This window comes from Hyla sarda, unplaced genomic scaffold (assembly GCF_029499605.1).
Source record: "Hyla sarda isolate aHylSar1 unplaced genomic scaffold, aHylSar1.hap1 scaffold_654, whole genome shotgun sequence".
NCBI classification, from domain to species: Eukaryota; Metazoa; Chordata; class Amphibia; order Anura; family Hylidae; genus Hyla; species Hyla sarda.
The window spans coordinates 55,382-74,010 of NW_026610669.1; the positions used below are offsets into that span (position 1 = coordinate 55,382).

Sequence of the window (18,629 nt, forward strand, 5' to 3'; positions counted from 1 at the left end):
AATAGTATTAGGGTTGGGGAGTGTTATAGTATTAGGAGGGAGGGTTATAGTATTAGGGTTGGAGGGTGTTATAGTATTAGGAGGGAGAGTTATAGTATTAGGGTTGGAGGGTGTAATAGTATTAGGAGGGAGGGTTATAGTATTAGGGTTGGAGGGTGTTATAGTATTAGGAGGGAGGGTTATAGTATTAGGGTTGGAGGGTGTTATAGTATTAGGGTTGGAGGGTGTTATAGTATTAGGAGGGAGAGTTATAGTATTAGGGTTGGAGGGTGTAATAGTATTAGGAGGGAGGGTTATAGTATTAGGGTTGGAGGGTGTTATAGTATTAGGAGGGAGGGTTATAGTATTAGGGTTGGAGGGTGTTATAGTATTAGGGTTGGAGGGTGTTATAGTATTAGGAGGGAGGGTTATAGTATTAGGGTTGGAGGGTTATAGTATTAGGGTTGGAGGGTGTTATAGTATTAGGAGGGAGGGTTATAGTATTAGGGTTGGAGGGTGTTATAGTATTAGGAGGGAGTGTAATAGTATTAGGGTTGGGGAGTGTTATAGTATTAGGAGGGAGGGTTATAGTATTAGGGTTGGGGAGTGTTATAGTATTAGGAGGGAGGGTTATAGTATTAGGGTTGGAGGGTGTTATAGTATTAGGGTTGGAGGGTGTTATAGTATTAGGAGGGAGGGTTATAGTATTAGGGTTGGAGGGTTATAGTATTAGGGTTGGAGGGTGTTATAGTATTAGGAGGGAGGGTTATAGTATTAGGGTTGGAGGGTTATAGTATTAGGGTTGGAGGGTGTTATAGTATTAGGAGGGAGGGTTATAGTATTAGGGTTGGAGGGTGTTATAGTATTAGGAGGGAGTGTAATAGTATTAGGGTTGGGGAGTGTTATAGTATTAGGAGGGAGGGTTATAGTATTAGGGTTGGGGAGTGTTATAGTATTAGGAGGGAGGGTTATAGTATTAGGGATGGAGGGTGTTATAGTATTAGGAGGGAGGGTAATAGTATTAGGGTTGGGAGTGTCATAGTATTAGGAGGGTGTGTAATAGTATTGGGGTTGGAAGGGGGTATATAGTTAGAGGTCACGAGTGGGTATATTGTTAGGGTTCAGGAGGATCTGTTAGGGTCTTGGGGGGGGGGGGGGGGGGGGGTATATAGTTAGGGGTCAGGAATAAGTATATTGTTAGGGTCCAGGCGGGTCTTTTAGGGTTGGGGATGGGTATATTTTCAGGAGGATCTGTTAGGGGGGGTATATAGTTAGGGTTCAGGAGGATCTGTTAGGGGGGGTATATAGTTAGGGTTCAGGAGGATCTGTTAGAGTCGGGAAGGGGTATATATTTATGATTCAGGCGGGTCTGTTAGGGTCAGGAGTGGGTTTATTGTTATGGTCCAGGCATGTCTGTTAGGGTCAGGAGTGGGTTTATTGTTAGGGTCCAGGCGGGTCTGTTAGGGTCAGGAGTGGGTATATTTTTAGGGTTCAGGAGGATCTGTTAGGGTCAGGAAGGGGTATATAGTTAGCGTTCAGGAGGATCTGTTAGGGTCGGGGGGGGGTGTATTTTTATGGTTCAGGTGGGTCTTTTAGGGTCAGGAGTGGGTATATTGTTAGGGACCACGCGTGTCTGTTAGGGTCAGGAGTTGGTTTATTGTTAGGATCCAGGCGGGTCTGTTAGGGTCAGGAGTGGGTTTATAGTTAGGGTCCAGACAGGTCTGTTAGGGTCAGGAGTGGGTTTATTGTTAGGGTTCAGGAGGATCTGTTGGGGTCAGGAGTGGGTATTTTGTTAGTGTCCAGGCTTGTCTGTTAGGGTCAGGAGTGGGTATATTGTTAGGGTTCAGGAGGATCTGTTAGGGTCAGGAGTGGGTATATTGTTAGGGTTCAGGAGGATCTGTTAGGGTCAGGAGTGGGTATATTGTTAGGGTCCAGGCTAGTCTGTTAGGGTCAGGAGTGGGTATATTGTTAGGGTTCAGGAGGATCTGTTGGGGTCAGGAGTGGGTATTTTGTTAGTGTCCAGGCTTGTCTGTTAGGGTCAGGAGTGGGTATATTGTTAGGGTTCAGGAGGATCTGTTAGGGTCAGGAGTGGGTATATTGTTAGGGTTCAGGAGGATATGTTAGGGTCAGGAGTGGGTATATTGTTAGGGTCCAGGCTAGTCTGTTAGGGTCAGGAGTGGGTATATTGTTAGGATCCAGGCGGGTCTGTTAGGGTCAGGAGTGGGTATATTGTTGGGGTCAGGAGTGGGTATATTGTTAGGGTCAGGAGTGGGTATATTGTTAGTCAGGAGTGGGTATATTGTTAGGGTCCAGGCGGGTCTGTTAGGGTCAGGAGTGGGTTTATTGTTATGGTCCAGGCATGTCTGTTAGGGTCAGGAGTGGGTTTATTGTTAGGGTCCAGGCGGGTCTGTTAGGGTCAGGAGTGGGTATATTTTTAGGGTTCAGGAGGATCTGTTAGGGTCAGGAAGGGGTATATAGTTAGCGTTCAGGAGGATCTGTTAGGGTCGGGGAGGGGTGTATTTTTATGGTTTAGGTGGGTCTGTTAGGGTCAGGAGTGGGTAAATTGTTAGGGACCACGCGTGTGTGTTAGGGTCAGGAGTGAGTAAATTGTTAGGGACCACGCGTGTCTGTTAGGGTCAGGAGTGGGTTTATAGTTAGGGTCCAGACGGGTCTGTTAGGGTCAGGAGTGGGTTTATTGTTAGGATCCAGGCGGGTCTGTTAGGGTCAGGAGTGGGTTTATAGTTAGGGTCCAGACAGGTCTGTTAGGGTCAGGAGTGGGTTTATTGTTAGGGTTCAAGAGGATCTGTTAGGGTCAGGAGTGGGTATATTGTTAGGGTTCAAGAGGATCTGTTAGGGTCAGGAGTGGGTATTTTGTTAGGGTTCAAGAGGATCGGTTAGGGTCAGGAGTGGGTTTATTGTTAGGGTCCAGGTATGTCTGTTAGGGTCAGGAGTGGGTTTATTGTTAGGGTTCAGGAGGATCTGTTAGGGTCAGGAGTGGGTATATTGTTAGGGTTCAGGAGGATCTGTTAGGGTCAGGAGTGGGTATATTGTTAGGGTTCAGGAGGATCTGTTAGGGTCAGGAGTGGGTATATTGTTAGGGTTCAGGGGGATCTGTTAGGGTCAGGAGTGGGTATATTGTTAGGGTCCAGGCTTGTCTGTTAGGGTCAGGAGTGGGTATATTGTTAGGGTTCAGGAGGGGGTATATTGTTAGGGTCAGGAGTGGGTATATTGTTAGGGTCAGAAGTGGGTATATTGTTAGGGTCAGGAGTGGGTATATTGTTAGGGTCAGGAGTGGGTATATTGTTGGGGTTAGGAGTGGGTATATTGTTAGCGTTAGGAGTGGGTATATTGTTAGGGTCCAGGCTTGTCTGTTAGGGTCAGGAGTGGGTATATTGTTAGGGTCCAGGCTAGTCTGTTAGGGTCAGGAGTGGGTATATTGTTAGGATCCAGGCGGGTCTGTTAGGGTCAGGAGTGGGTATATTGTTAGGGTCAGGAGTGGGTATATTGTTAGGGTCAGGAGTGGGTATATTGTTGGGGTCAGGAGTGGGTATATTGTTGGGGTCAGGAGTGGGTATATTGTTGGGGTCAGGAGTGGGTATATTGTTAGGGTCAGGAGTGGGTATATTGTTAGGGTCAGGAGTGGGTATATTGTTGGGGTTAGGAGTGGGTATATTGTTAGGGTCAGGAGTGGGTATATTGTTGGGGTTAGGAGTGGGTATATTGTTGGGGTTAGGAGTGGGTATATTGTTGGGGGTCAGGAGTGGGTATATTGTTGGGGGTCAGGAGTGGGTATATTGTTGGGGGTCAGGAGTGGGTATATTGTTGGGGGTCAGGAGTGGGTATATTGTTGGGGGTCAGGAGTGGGTATATTGTTGGGGGGTCAGGAGTGGGTATATTGTTGGGGGTCAGGAGTGGGTATATTGTTGGGGGTCAGGAGTGGGTATATTGTTGGGGGTCAGGAGTGGGTATATTGTTGGGGGTCAGGAGTGGGTATATTGTTGGGGGTCAGGAGTGGGTATATTGTTGGGGGTCAGGAGTGGGTATATTGTTGGGGGCCAGGAGTGGGTATATTGTTGGGGGTCAGGAGTGGGTATATTGTTGGGGGTCAGGAGTGGGTATATTGTTGGGGGTCAGGAGTGGGTATATTGTTGGGGGTCAGGAGTGGGTATATTGTTGGGGGTCAGGAGTGGGTATATTGTTGGGGTCAGGAGTGGGTATATTGTTGGGGTCAGGAGTGGGTACATTGTTAGGGTCAGGAGTGGGTACATTGTTGGGGTCAGGAGTGGGTACATTGTTGGGGTCAGGAGTGGGTACATTGTTAGGGGTCAGGATGTGGGTATATTGTTGGGGTTAGGAGTGGGTATATTGTTGGGGTTAGGAGTGGGTATATTGTTAAGGTCCAGGCGGGTCTGTTAGGGTCAGGAGTGGGTATATTGTTAGTGTCCAGGCTAGTCTGTTAGGGTCAGGAGTGGGTATATTGTTAGGGTCCAGGCTAGTCTGTTAGGGTCAGGAGTGGGTATATTTTTTGGATCCAGGCGGGTCAGGAGTGGGTATATTGTTAGGGTTAGGAGTGGGTATATTGTTAGGGTCAGGAGTGGGTATATTGTTGGGGTTAGGAGTGGGTATATTGTTGGGGTTAGGAGTGGGTATATTGTTAGGGTCAGGAGTGGGTATATTGTTAGGGTCAGGAGTGGGTATATTGTTAGGGTCAGGAGTGGGTATATTGTTAGGGTCAGGAGTGGGTATATTGTTGGGGTTAGGAGTGGGTATATTGTTGGTGGTTAGGAGTGGGTATATTGTTAGGGTCAGGAGTGGGTATATTGTTAGGGTCAGGAGTGGGTATATTGTTAGGGTCAGGAGTGGGTATATTGTTGGGGTCAGGAGTGGGTATATTGTTGGGGTTAGGAGTGGGTATATTGTTAGGGTCCAGGCGGGTCTGTTAGGGTCAGGAGTGGGTATATTGTTGGGGTCAGGAGTGGGTATATTGTTAGGGTCCAGGCGGGGTCTGTTAGGGTCAGGAGTGGGTATATTGTTAGGGTCAGGAGTGGGTATATTGTTAGGGTCAGGAGTGGGTATATTGTTGGGGTCAGGAGTGGGTATATTGTTAGGGTCCAGGCGGGTCTGTTAGGGGTCAGGAGTGGGTATATTGTTAGGGTCAGGAGTGGGTATATTGTTAGGGTCAGGAGTGGGTATATTGTTGGGGTCAGGAGTGGGTATATTGTTAGGGGTCCAGGCGGGTCTGTTAGGGTCAGGAGTGGGTATATTGTTAGGGTCAGGAGTGGGTATATTGTTAGGGTCAGGAGTGGGTATATTGTTAGGGTCAGGAGTGGGTATATTGTTAGGGTCAGGAGTGGGTATATTGTTGGGGTTAGGAGTGGGTATATTGTTGGGGTTAGGAGTGGGTATATTGTTAGGGTCAGGAGTGGGTATATTGTTAGGGTCCAGGCGGGTCTGTTAGGGTCAGGAGTGGGTATATTGTTAGGGTTAGGAGTGGGTATATTATTAGGGTCAGGAGTGGGTATATTGTTGGGGTTAGGAGTGGGTATATTGTTAGGGTCCAGGCGGGTCTGTTAGGGTCAGGAGTGGGTATATTGTTGGGGTTAGGAGTGGGGTATATTGTTAGGGTCAGGAGTGGGTATATTGTTGGGGTCAGGAGTGGGTATATTGTTGGGGTTAGGAGTGGGTATATTGTTGGGGTTAGGAGTGGGTATATTGTTAGGGTCCAGGCGGGTCTGTTAGGGTCAGGAGTGGGTATATTGTTAGGGTCAGGAGTGGGTATATTGTTAGGGTCCAGGCTAGTCTGTTAGGGTCAGGAGTGGGTATATTGTTAGGGTCCAGGCTAGTCTGTTAGGGTCAGGAGTGGGTATATTTTTTGGATCCAGGCGGGTCTGTTAGGGTCAGGAGTGGGTATATTGTTAGGGTTAGGAGTGGGTATATTGTTAGGGTCAGGAGTGGGTATATTGTTGGGGTTAGGAGTGGGTATATTGTTAGGGTCAGGAGTGGGTATATTGTTAGGGTCAGGAGTGGGTATATTGTTAGGGTCAGGAGTGGGTATATTGTTAGGGTCAGGAGTGGGTATATTGTTAGGGTCAGGAGTGGGGTATATTGTTGGGGTTAGGAGTGGGTATATTGTTGGGGTTAGGAGTGGGTATATTGTTGGGGTTAGGAGTGGGTATATTGTTAGGGTCAGGAGTGGGTATATTGTTAGGGTCAGGAGTGGGTATATTGTTAGGGTCAGGAGTGGGTATATTGTTGGGGTTAGGAGTGGGTATATTGTTAGGGTCCAGGCGGGTCTGTTAGGGTCAGGAGGTGGGTATATTGTTGGGGTCAGGAGTGGGTATATTGTTAGGGTCCAGGCGGGTCTGTTAGGGTCAGGAGTGGGTATATTGTTAGGGTCAGGAGTGGGTATATTGTTAGGGTCAGGAGTGGGTATATTGTTGGGGTCAGGAGTGGGTATATTGTTAGGGTCCAGGCGGGTCTGTTAGGGTCAGGAGTGGGTATATTGTTAGGGTCAGGAGTGGGTATATTGTTAGGGTCAGGAGTGGGTATATTGTTGGGGTCAGGAGTGGGTATATTGTTAGGGTCCAGGCGGGTCTGTTAGGGTCAGGAGTGGGTATATTGTTAGGGTCAGGAGTGGGGTATATTGTTAGGGTCAGGAGTGGGTATATTGTTAGGGTCAGGAGTGGGTATATTGTTAGGGTCAGGAGTGGGTATATTGTTAGGGTCAGGAGTGGGTATATTGTTAGGGTCAGGAGTGGGTATATTGTTAGGGTCAGGAGTGGGTATATTGTTAGGGTCAGGAGTGGGTATATTGTTGGGGTTAGGAGTGGGTATATTGTTAGGGTCAGGAGTGGGTATATTGTTAGGGTCAGGAGTGGGTATATTGTTGGGGTCAGGAGTGGGTATATTGTTGGGGTTAGGAGTGGGTATATTGTTAGGGTCCAGGCGGGTCTGTTAGGGTCAGGAGTGGGTATATTGTTAGGGTCAGGAGTGGGTATATTGTTAGGGTCAGGAGTGGGTATATTGTTGGGGTTAGGAGTGGGTATATTGTTGGGGTTAGGAGTGGGTATATTGTTAGGGTCCAGGCGGGTCTGTTAGGGTCAGGAGTGGGTATATTGTTAGGGTCAGGAGTGGGTATATTGTTACGGTCAGGAGTGGGTATATTGTTAGGGTCAGGAGTGGGTATATTGTTGGGGTTAGGAGTGGGTATATTGTTAGGGTCCAGGCGGGTCTGTTAGGGTCAGGGCAGATATATCATGACCCCGCCTCTCCATTCAGGTGCTCGGTTAAGGCCATAGAAGCGGCCATAGGTGCTCGGCAGTGGAAGAAGGCCACCCCACATCCTGGAGCTGCAGGAGCCGCGGACGGCCCGGTGACTACTACATGAAGATCGCGCAGCACTACAGCTCCATCCAGGAGTACGAGGTCAGGAGATATCCATATGTGCTCCTGGGGGGCGGGAGAGTATACGGGACCCAGCCGCCCCTCATCTTGTCTTCTCTACCTGTTTGCAGCTTGCGGAGCAGCTCTACATCAAGGCCGGGAGGAGCAAGGAGGCCATAGACATGTACACACAGGCCGGCCGCTGGGAGCAGGCGCACGCGGTGGGTCAGGGGTTATGTATATATGTGGGTTATGGGGGCCACGTGTAGGGTCTAAGCTCATACAGGTCACATGTTCCCTATATAGCTGGCCGTGAAGTGTATGGACCCAGGAGACGTGTCCGTCCTATATATCACCCAGGCCAAAGAGCAGGAGAAACAGGGTCACTACCGGGAGGCCGAGAGGTGAGGAGCCCCCAGTGTGTGCAGTGATGGGGGGGGGGGTATACATCATGTGATATATCTGTCCTCCAGTGTGTGCTGTGATGGGGGGGGGGGGGGGGTTATACATCATGTGATATATCTGTCCTCCAGTGTGTGCTGTGATGGGGGGGGGGGGGGTATACATCATGTGATATATCTGTCCCCCAGTGTGTGCTGTGATGGGGGGGGGGGGTATACATCATGTGATATATCTGTCCTCCAGTGTGTGCTGTGATGGGGGGGGGGGTATACATCATGTGATATATCTGTCCTCCAGTTTGTGCAGTGATGGGGGGGGGGGGGGTATACATCATGTGATATATCTGTCCTCCAGTGTGTGCAGTGATGGGGGGGGGGGGGGTATACATCATGTGATATATCTGTCCTCCAGTGTGTTCAGCGATGGGGGGGGGGGGGGGATGCGTCATGTGATATATCTGTCCTCCAGTGTGTGCTGTGATGGGGGGGGGGGGGGGTATACATCATGTGATATATCTGTCCTCCAGTGTGTGCTGTGATGGGGGGGGGGGGGTATACATCATGTGATATATCTGTCCTCCAGTGTGTGCTGTGATGGGGGGGGGGGGTATACATCATGTGATATATCTGTCCTCCAGTGTGTGCTGTGATGGGGGGGGGGGGGTATACATCATGTGATATATCTGTCCTCCAGTGTGTGCAGTGATGGGGGGGGGGGGGGGTATACATCATGTGATATATCTGTCCTCCAGTGTGTGCTGTGATGGGGGGGGGGGGGGGGGGTATACATCATGTGATATGTCTGTCCTCCAGTGTGTGCTGTGATGGGGGGGGGGGGGTATACATCATGTGATATGTCTGTCCTCCAGTGTGTGCAGTGATGGGGGGGGGGGGGTATACATCATGTGATATATCTGTCCTCCAGTGTGTGCTGTGATGGGGGGGGGGGGGGGGTATACATCATGTGATATCTGTCCTCCAGTGTGTGCTGTGATGGGGGGGGGGGGGTATACATCATGTGATATATCTGTCCCCCAGTGTGTGCAGTGATGGGGGGGGGGTATACATCATGTGATATATCTGTCCTCCAGTGTGTGCTGTGATGGGGGGGGGGGGGGTATACATCATGTGATATATCTGTCCCCCAGTGTGTGCAGTGATGGGGGGGGGGGGGGGTATACATCATGTGATATATCTGTCCTCCAGTGTGTGCTGTGATGGGGGGGGGGGTATACATCATGTGATATATCTGTCCTCCAGTGTGTGCTGTGATGGGGGGGGGGGTATACATCATGTGATATATCTGTCCTCCAGTGTGTGCAGTGATGGGGGGGGGGGGTATACATCATGTGATATATCTGTCCTCCAGTGTGTGCTGTGATGGGGGGGGGGGGGGGGTATACATCATGTGATATATCTGTCCTCCAGTGTGTGCAGTGATGGGGGGGTATACATCATGTGATATATCTGTCCTCCAGTGTGTGCTGTGATGGGGGGGGGGGGGTATACATCATGTGATATATCTGTCCTCCAGTGTGTGCTGTGATGGGGGGGGGTATACATCATGTGATATATCTGTCCTCCAGTGTGTGCTGTGATGGGGGGGGGGGGGTATACATCATGTGATATATCTGTCCCCCAGTGTGTACAGTGATGGGGGGGGGTATACATCATGTGATATATCTGTCCTCCAGTGTGTGCTGTGAAGGGGGGGGGTATACATCATGTGATATATCTGTCCCCCAGTGTGTGCTGTGATGGGGGGGGGGGGGGGGTATACATCATGTGATATATCTGTCCTCCAGTGTGTGCAGCGATGGGGGGGGGGGGGGGGTATACATCATGTGATATATCTGTCCCCCAGTGTGTGCTGTGATGGGGGGGGGGGGGTATACATCACGTGATATATCTGTCCTCCAGTGTGTGCTGTGATGGGGGGGGGGGGGTACACATCATGTGATATATCTGTCCTCCAGTGTGTGCAGTGATGGGGGGGGGGGGGGTATACATCATGTGATATATCTGTCCTCCAGTGTGTGCTGTGATGGGGGGGGGGGGGGTATACATCATGTGATATATCTGTCCTCCAGTGTGTGCAGTGATGGGGGGGGGGGGGGGGTATACATCATGTGATATATCTGTCCTCCAGTGTGTGCAGTGATGGGGGGGGGGGGTATACATCATGTGATATATCTGTCCTCCAGTGTGTGCAGTGATGGGGGGGGGGGGGAGGTATACATCATGTGATATATCTGTCCTCCAGTGTGTGCTGTGATGGGGGGTGGGGGGGGGGGAGTGGGGTATACATCATGTGATATATCTGTTCTCCAGTGTGTTCAGCGATGGGGGGCGGGGGGGGGATGCGTCATGTGATATATCTGTCCTCCAGTGTGTGCTGTGATGGGGGGGGGGGTATACATCATGTGATATATCTGTCCTCCAGTGTGTGCTGTGATGGGGGGGGGGGGGCTATACATCATGTGATATATCTGTCCTCCAGTGTGTGCAGTGATGGGGGGGGGGGGGGGGGGGGTATACATCATGTGATATATCTGTCCTCCAGTGTGTGCTGTGATGGGGGGGGGTATACATCATGTGTTATATCTGTCCTCCAGTGTGTGCTGTGATGGGGGGGGGGGGGGGGTATACATCATGTGATATATCTGTCCCCCAGTGTGTGCAGTGATGGGGGGGGGGGGGTATACATCATGTGATATATCTGTCCTCCAGTGTGTGCTGTGATGGGGGGGGGGGGGTATACATCATGTGTTATATCTGTCCCCCAGTGTGTGCTGTGATGGGGGGGGGGGGGGTATACATCATGTGATATATCTGTCCTCCAGTGTGTGCAGTGATGGGGGGGGGGGGGGGTATACATCATGTGATATATCTGTTCTCCAGTGCGTTCAGCGATTGGGGGGGGGGGGGTATACATCATGTGATATATCTGTCCTCCAGTGTGTGCTGTGATGGGGGGGGGGGGGTATACATCATGTGATATATCTGTCCCCCAGTGTGTGCTGTGATGGGGGGGGGGTATACATCATGTGATATATCTGTCCTCCAGTGTGTGCAGTGATTGGGGGGGGGGGGGGTATTCATCATGTGATATATCTGTCCTCCAGTGTGTGCTGTGATGGGGGGGGGGGGGCTATACATCATGTGATATATCTGTCCTCCAGTGTGTGCAGTGATGGGGGGGGGGGGGGGGTATACATCATGTGATATATCTGTCCTCCAGTGTGTGCTGTGATGGGGGGGGGGGGGGTATACATCATGTGATATATCTGTCCCCCAGTGTGTGCTGTGATGGGGGGGGGGGGTATACATCATGTGATATATCTGTCCTCCAGTGTGTGCTGTGAAGGGGGGGGGGGGTATACATCATGTGATATATCTGTCCTCCAGTGTGTGCAGTGATGGGGGGGGGGTATACATCATGTGATATATCTGTCCCCCAGTGTGTGCTGTGATGGGGGGGGGGGGGGTATACATCATGTGATATATCTGTCCTCCAGTGTGTGCTGTGATGGGGGGGGGGGGGGGTATACATCATGTGATATATCTGTCCTCCAGTGTGTGCTGTGATGGGGGGGGGGGGGGTATACATCATGTGTTATATCTGTCCCCCAGTGTGTGCTGTGATGGGGGGGGGGGGTATACATCATGTGATATATCTGTCCCCCAGTGTGTGCAGTGATGGGGGGGGGGGGGGGGGGGGGTATACATCATGTGATATATCTGTTCTCCAGTGCGTTCAGCGATTGGGGGGGGGGGGGTATACATCATGTGATATATCTGTCCTCCAGTGTGTGCAGTGATGGGGGGGGGGGGGGGGGGGTATACATCATGTGATATATCTGTCCTCCAGTGTGTGCTGTGATGGGGGGGGGGGGGGTATACATCATGTGTTATATCTGTCCTCCAGTGTGTGCTGTGATGGGGGGGGGGGGGGTATACATCATGTGATATATCTGTCCTCCAGTGTGTGCTGTGATGGGGGGGGGGGGGGTATACATCATGTGATATATCTGTCCTCCAGTGTGTGCAGTGATGGGGGGGGGGGGGGGGTATACATCATGTGATATATCTGTCCTCCAGTGTGTGCTGTGATGGGGGGGGGGGTATACATCATGTGATATATCTGTCCTCCAGTGTGTGCTGTGATGGGGGGGGGGGGGTATACATCATGTGATATATCTGTCCCCCAGTGTGTGCTGTGAAGGGGGGGGGGGTATACATCATGTGATATATCTGTCCTCCAGTGTGTGCAGTGATGGGGGGGGGGGTATACATCATGTGATATATCTGTCCCCCAGTGTGTGCTGTGATGGGGGGGGGGGGTATACATCATGTGATATATCTGTCCTCCAGTGTGTGCTGTGATGGGGGGGGGGGTATACATCATGTGATATATCTGTCCTCCAGTGTGTGCTGTGATGGGGGGGGGTATACATCATGTGATATATCTGTCCTCCAGTGTGTGCAGTGATGGGGGGGGGGGTACACATCATGTGATATATCTGTCCTCCAGTGTGTGCTGTGATGGGGGGGGGGGGGGGGGGTATACATCATGTGATATATCTGTCCTCCAGTGTGTGCTGTGATGGGGGGGGGGGTATACATCATGTGATATATCTGTCCTCCAGTGTGTGCTGTGATGGGGGGGGGGGGGGGGGGTATACATCATGTGATATATCTGTCCTCCAGTGTGTGCTGTGATGGGGGGGGGGGGGGTATACATCATGTGATATATCTGTCCTCCAGTGTGTGCAGTGATGGGGGGGGGGGGGGTATACATCATGTGATATATCTGTCCTCCAGTGTGTGCTGTGATGGGGGGGGGGGGGGTATACATCATGTGATATATCTGTCCTCCAGTGTGTGCTGTGATGGGGGGGGGGGGGGGTATACATCATGTGATATATCTGTCCTCCAGTGTGTGCTGTGATGGGGGGGGGGGGGTATGCATCATGTGATATATCTGTCCTCCAGTGTGTGCAGTGATGGGGGGGGGGGGTATACATCATGTGATATATCTGTCCTCCAGTGTGTGCAGTGATGGGGGGGGGGGGGGTATACATCATGTGATATATCTGTCCTCCAGTGTGTGCTGTGATGGGGGGGGGGGGTATACATCATGTGATATATCTGTTCTCCAGTGTGTGCTGTGATGGGGGGGGGGGGGGGGTATACATCATGTGATATATCTGTCCCCCAGTGTGTGCAGCGATGGGGGGGGGGGGGGAGTATACATCATGTGATATATCTGTCCTCCAGTGTGTGCAGTGATGGGGGGGGGGGGGGCTATACATCATGTGATATATCTGTCCTCCAGTGTGTGCAGTGATGGGGGGGGGGCTATACATCATGTGATATATCTGTCCTCCAGTGTGTGCAGTGATGGGGGGGGGGGTATACATCATGTGATATATCTGTCCTCCAGTGTGTGCAGTGATGGGGGGGGGGGGGGTATACATCATGTGATATATCTGTCCCCCAGTGTGTGCTGTGATGGGGGGGGGGGTATACATCATGTGATATATCTGTCCTCCAGTGTGTGCTGTGATGGGGGGGGGTATACATCATGTGATATATCTGTCCTCCAGTGTGTGCTGTGATGGGGGGGGGGGGTATACATCATGTGATATATCTGTCCCCCAGTGTGTGCTGTGATGGGGGGGGGGGGGGGGGTATATGTCTTGTGATATATCTGATTATTAAAGAATTTATCTGCAAATTATGGTGGAAAATAAGTATTTGGTGAATAAGAAAAGTTCCTCTCAATACTTTGTTATATCCCCTTTGTTGGTAATGACAGAGGTCACATGTTTTCTGTCTTCACAAGGTTCTCACACACTGTTGGTAATGACAGAGGTCACATGATTTCTGTCTTCACAAGGTTCTCACACACTGTTGGTAATAACAGAGGTCACATGATTTCTGTCTTCACAAGGTTCTCACACACTGTTGCTGGTATTTTGGCCCATTCCTCCATGCAGATCTCCTCTAGAGCAGTGATGTTTTGAGGCTTTTGCTGGGCAACACAGACTTTCAACTCCCTCCCAAAGGTTTTCTATGGAGACTGGCTAGGCCACTCCAGGACCTTGAAATGCTTCTTATGAAGCCACTCCTTCATTGCCCGGGCGGTGTGTTTGGGATCATTGTCATGCTGAAAGACCCAGCCACGTTTCATCTTCAATTCCCTTGCTGATGGAAGGAGGTTTTCACCCATAATCTCACGATACATGGCCCCATTCATTCTTTCCTTTACACTGATCAGTCATCCTGGTCCCTTTGCTGAAAAACAGCCCCAAAGCGTGATGTCTCCACCCCCATGCTTCACAGTAGTTATGGGGTTCTTTGGATACAATTTAGCATTTTTTCTCCTCCAAACACGACGAGTTGAGTTTTTACCAAAAAGTTCTACTTTGGTTTCATCTGACCATATGACATTCTCCCAATCCTCTTCTGGATCATCCAAATGCTCTCTAGCAAACTTCAGACAGGCCCGGCCATGTACTGGCTTAAGCAGGGGAACACATCTGGCACTGTATGATTTGAGTCCCTGGTGGTGTAGTGTGTTACTGATGGTAGCCTTTGTTACTTTGATCCCCGCTCTCTGCAGGTCATTCACTAGGTCCCCCCGTGTGGTTCTGGGATTTTTTCTCACCGTTCTTGTGATCATTTTGACACCACGGGGTGAGATCTTGCGTGGAGCTCCAGATGGAGGGAGATGATCAGTGGTCTTGTATATCTTCCATTCTCTAATAATTGCTCCCACAGTTGATTTCTTCACACCAAGCTGCTTGCCTATTGCAGATTCAGTCTTCCCAGCCTGGTGCAGGTCTACAATGTTGTTTCTGGTGTCCTTCGCCAGCTCTTTGGTCTTGGCCATAGTGGAGTTTGGAGTGTGACTGAGGTTGTGGACAGGTGTCTTTATACTGATAACAAGTTCACACAGGAGCCATTAATACAGGTAACGAGTTGAGGACGGAGGAGACTCTTATAGAAGAAGTTACAGGTCTGTGAGAGGCAGAAATCTTACTTGTCTGTAGGTGACCAAATACTTATCTTCCTCCATAATTTGCAGATAAATTCGTTAATAATCAGACAATGTGATTTATGGATTTTTCTCATTCTGTCTCATAGTTGAGGTTATAACCTATAATGATAATTACAGCCTCATCTTTATAAGGGGGAGAACTTGTACAATTGGGGGCTGACTAAATACTTTTTTGCCCCACTGTATACAGTCCTCCAGTGTGCGCTGTGATGGGGGATATACATCATGTGATATCTGTCCTCTAGTTTGTGAATATACACAATATAGACATGGTATATACAGATATTCTATACATATTATCACACCATGGTGGATATACACAGTATATACAGATATTCTATACATATTACACCATGGTGGATATATACAGTATATACAGATATTCTATACATATTATCACACCATGGTGGATATATACAGTATATACAGATATTCTATACATATTATTACACCATGGTGGATATATACAGTATATACAGATATTCTATACATATTACACCATGGAGGATATATACAGTATATACAGATATTTTATACATATTATTACACCATGGTGGATATACACAGTATATACAGATATTCTATACATATTACACCATGGAGGATATATACAGTATATACAGATATTCTATACATATTATTACACCATGGTGGATATATACAGTATATACAGATATTCTATACATATTATTACACCATGGTGGATATATACAGTATATACAGATATTCTATACATATTATTACACCATGGAGGATATATACAGTATATACAGATATTCTATACATATTATTACACCATGGTGGATATATACAGTATATACAGATATTCTATACATATTATTACACCATGGTGGATATACACAGTATATACAGATATTCTATACATATTATTACACCATGGTGGATATATACAGTATATACAGATATTCTATACATATTATCACACCATGGTGGATATACACAGTATATACAGATATTCTATACATATTATCACACCATGGTGGATATATACAGATATTCTATACATATTACACCATGGTGGATATATACAGTATATACAGATATTCTATACATATTATTACACCATGGTGGATATACACAGTATATACAGATATTCTATACATATTATTACACCATGGTGGATATATATACAGTATATACAGATATTCTATACATATTATTACACCATGGTGGATATACACAGTATATACAGATATTCTATACATATTATTACACCATGGTGGATATATATACAGTATATACAGATATTCTATACATATTATCACACCATGGTGGATATATACAGTATATACAGATATTCTATACATATTACACCATGGTGGATATATACAGTATATACAGATATTCTATACATGTTATTACACCATGGAGGATATATACAGTATATACAGATATTCTATACATATTATCACACCATGGTGGATATACACAGTATATACAGATATTCTATACATGTTATTACACCATGGTGGATATATACACAGTATATACAGATATTCTATACATATTATCACACCATGGTGGATATATACAGTATATACAGATATTCTATACATATTATTACACCATGGTGGATATATACAGTATATACAGATATTCTATACATATTATTACACCATGGTGGATATATACAGTATATACAGATATTCTATACATGTTATTACACCATGGTGGATATATACACAGTATATACAGATATTCTATACATATTATCACACCATGGTGGATATATACAGTATATACAGATATTCTATACATATTATTACACCATGGTGGATATATACAGTATATACAGATATTCTATACATATTATTACACCATGGTGGATATATACAGTATATACAGATATTCTATACATATTATTACACCATGGTGGATATATACAGTATATACAGATATTCTATACATATTATTACACCATGGTGGATATATACAGTATATACAGATATTCTATACATATTATTACACCATGGTGGATATATACAGTATATACAGATATTCTATACATATTACACCATGGTGGATATATACAGTATATACAGATATTCTATACATATTACACCATGGTGGATATATACAGTATATACAGATATTCTATACATATTATTACACCATGGTGGATATATACAGTATATACAGATATTCTATACATATTATTACACCATGGTGGATATATACAGTATATACAGATATTCTATACATATTATTACACCATGGTGGATATATACAGTATATACAGATATTCTATACATATTATTACACCATGGTGGATATATACAGTATATACAGATATTCTATACATATTACACCATGGTGGATATATACAGTATATACAGATATTCTATACATATTATCACACCATGGTGGATATACACAGTATATACAGATATTCTATACATATTATTACACCATGGTGGATATATACACAGTATATACAGATATTCTATACATATCATCACACCATGGTGGATATATACAGTATATACAGATATTCTATACATATTATCACACCATGGTGGATATATACACAGTATATACAGATATTCTATACATATTATTACACCATGGTGGATATATACAGTATATACAGATATTCTATACATATTATCACACCATGGTGGATATATACAGATATTCTATACATATTATCACACCATGGTGGATATACACAGTATATACAGATATTCTATATATATTATCACACCATGGTGGATATATACTGTATATACAGATATTCAATACATATTATCACACCATGGTGAATATATACACAGTATATACAGATATTCTATACATATTATCACACCATGGTGGATATATACAGTATATACAGATATTCTATACATATTATTACACAATGGTGGATATACACAGTATATACAGATAATCTATACATATTATCACACCATGGTGGATATATACACAGTATATACAGATATTCTATACATATTATCACACCATGGTGAATATATACACAGTATATACAGATATTCTATACATATTATCACACCATGGTGGATATATACAGTATATACAGATATTCTATACATATTATTACACAATGGTGGATATACACAGTATATACAGATATTCTATACATATCATCACACCATGGAGGATATATACAGTATATACAGATATTCTATACATATTATTACACCATGGTGGATATATACAGTATATACAGATATTCTATACATATTATTACACCATGGTGGATATACACAGTATATACAGATATTCTATATATATTATCACACCATGGTGGATATATACAGATATTCTATACATATTATCACACCATGGTGGATATATACAGTATATACAGATATTCTATACATATTATTACACCATTATGGATATATACAGTATATACAGATATTCTATACATATTATTACACCATTATGGATATACACAGTATTTACAGATATTCTATACATATTATTACACCATGGTGGATATATACAGTATATACAGATATTCTATACATATTATTACACCATGGTGGATATATACAGTATATACAGATATTCTATACATATTATTACACCATGGTGGATATATACAGTATATACAGATATTCTATACATATTATTACACCATGGTGGATATATACAGTATATACAGATATTCTATACATATTATTACACAATGGTGGATATACACAGTATATACAGATAATCTATACATATTATTACACCATGGTAGATATACACAGTATATACAGATATTCTATACATATTATTACACCATGGTGGATATATACAGTATATACAGA

General features: G+C 45.8%; 1 protein-coding gene across 1 annotated transcript in view; it reads left to right on the forward strand.

Annotated features, from left to right (window-relative positions):
* Nucleotides 1–18,629, forward strand: part of LOC130342650 (intraflagellar transport protein 172 homolog) — a gene marked incomplete at its 5' end in the record, with an annotated part of 101,270 nt that overhangs the window by 47,340 nt on the left and 35,301 nt on the right. Inside the window, 5 exon segments of the mRNA XM_056554283.1 lie at nucleotides 7,258–7,315; nucleotides 7,317–7,349; nucleotides 7,351–7,404; nucleotides 7,494–7,583; nucleotides 7,669–7,766. Of these exon segments, the coding sequence (XP_056410258.1) occupies nucleotides 7,258–7,315; nucleotides 7,317–7,349; nucleotides 7,351–7,404; nucleotides 7,494–7,583; nucleotides 7,669–7,766 (333 nt within the window).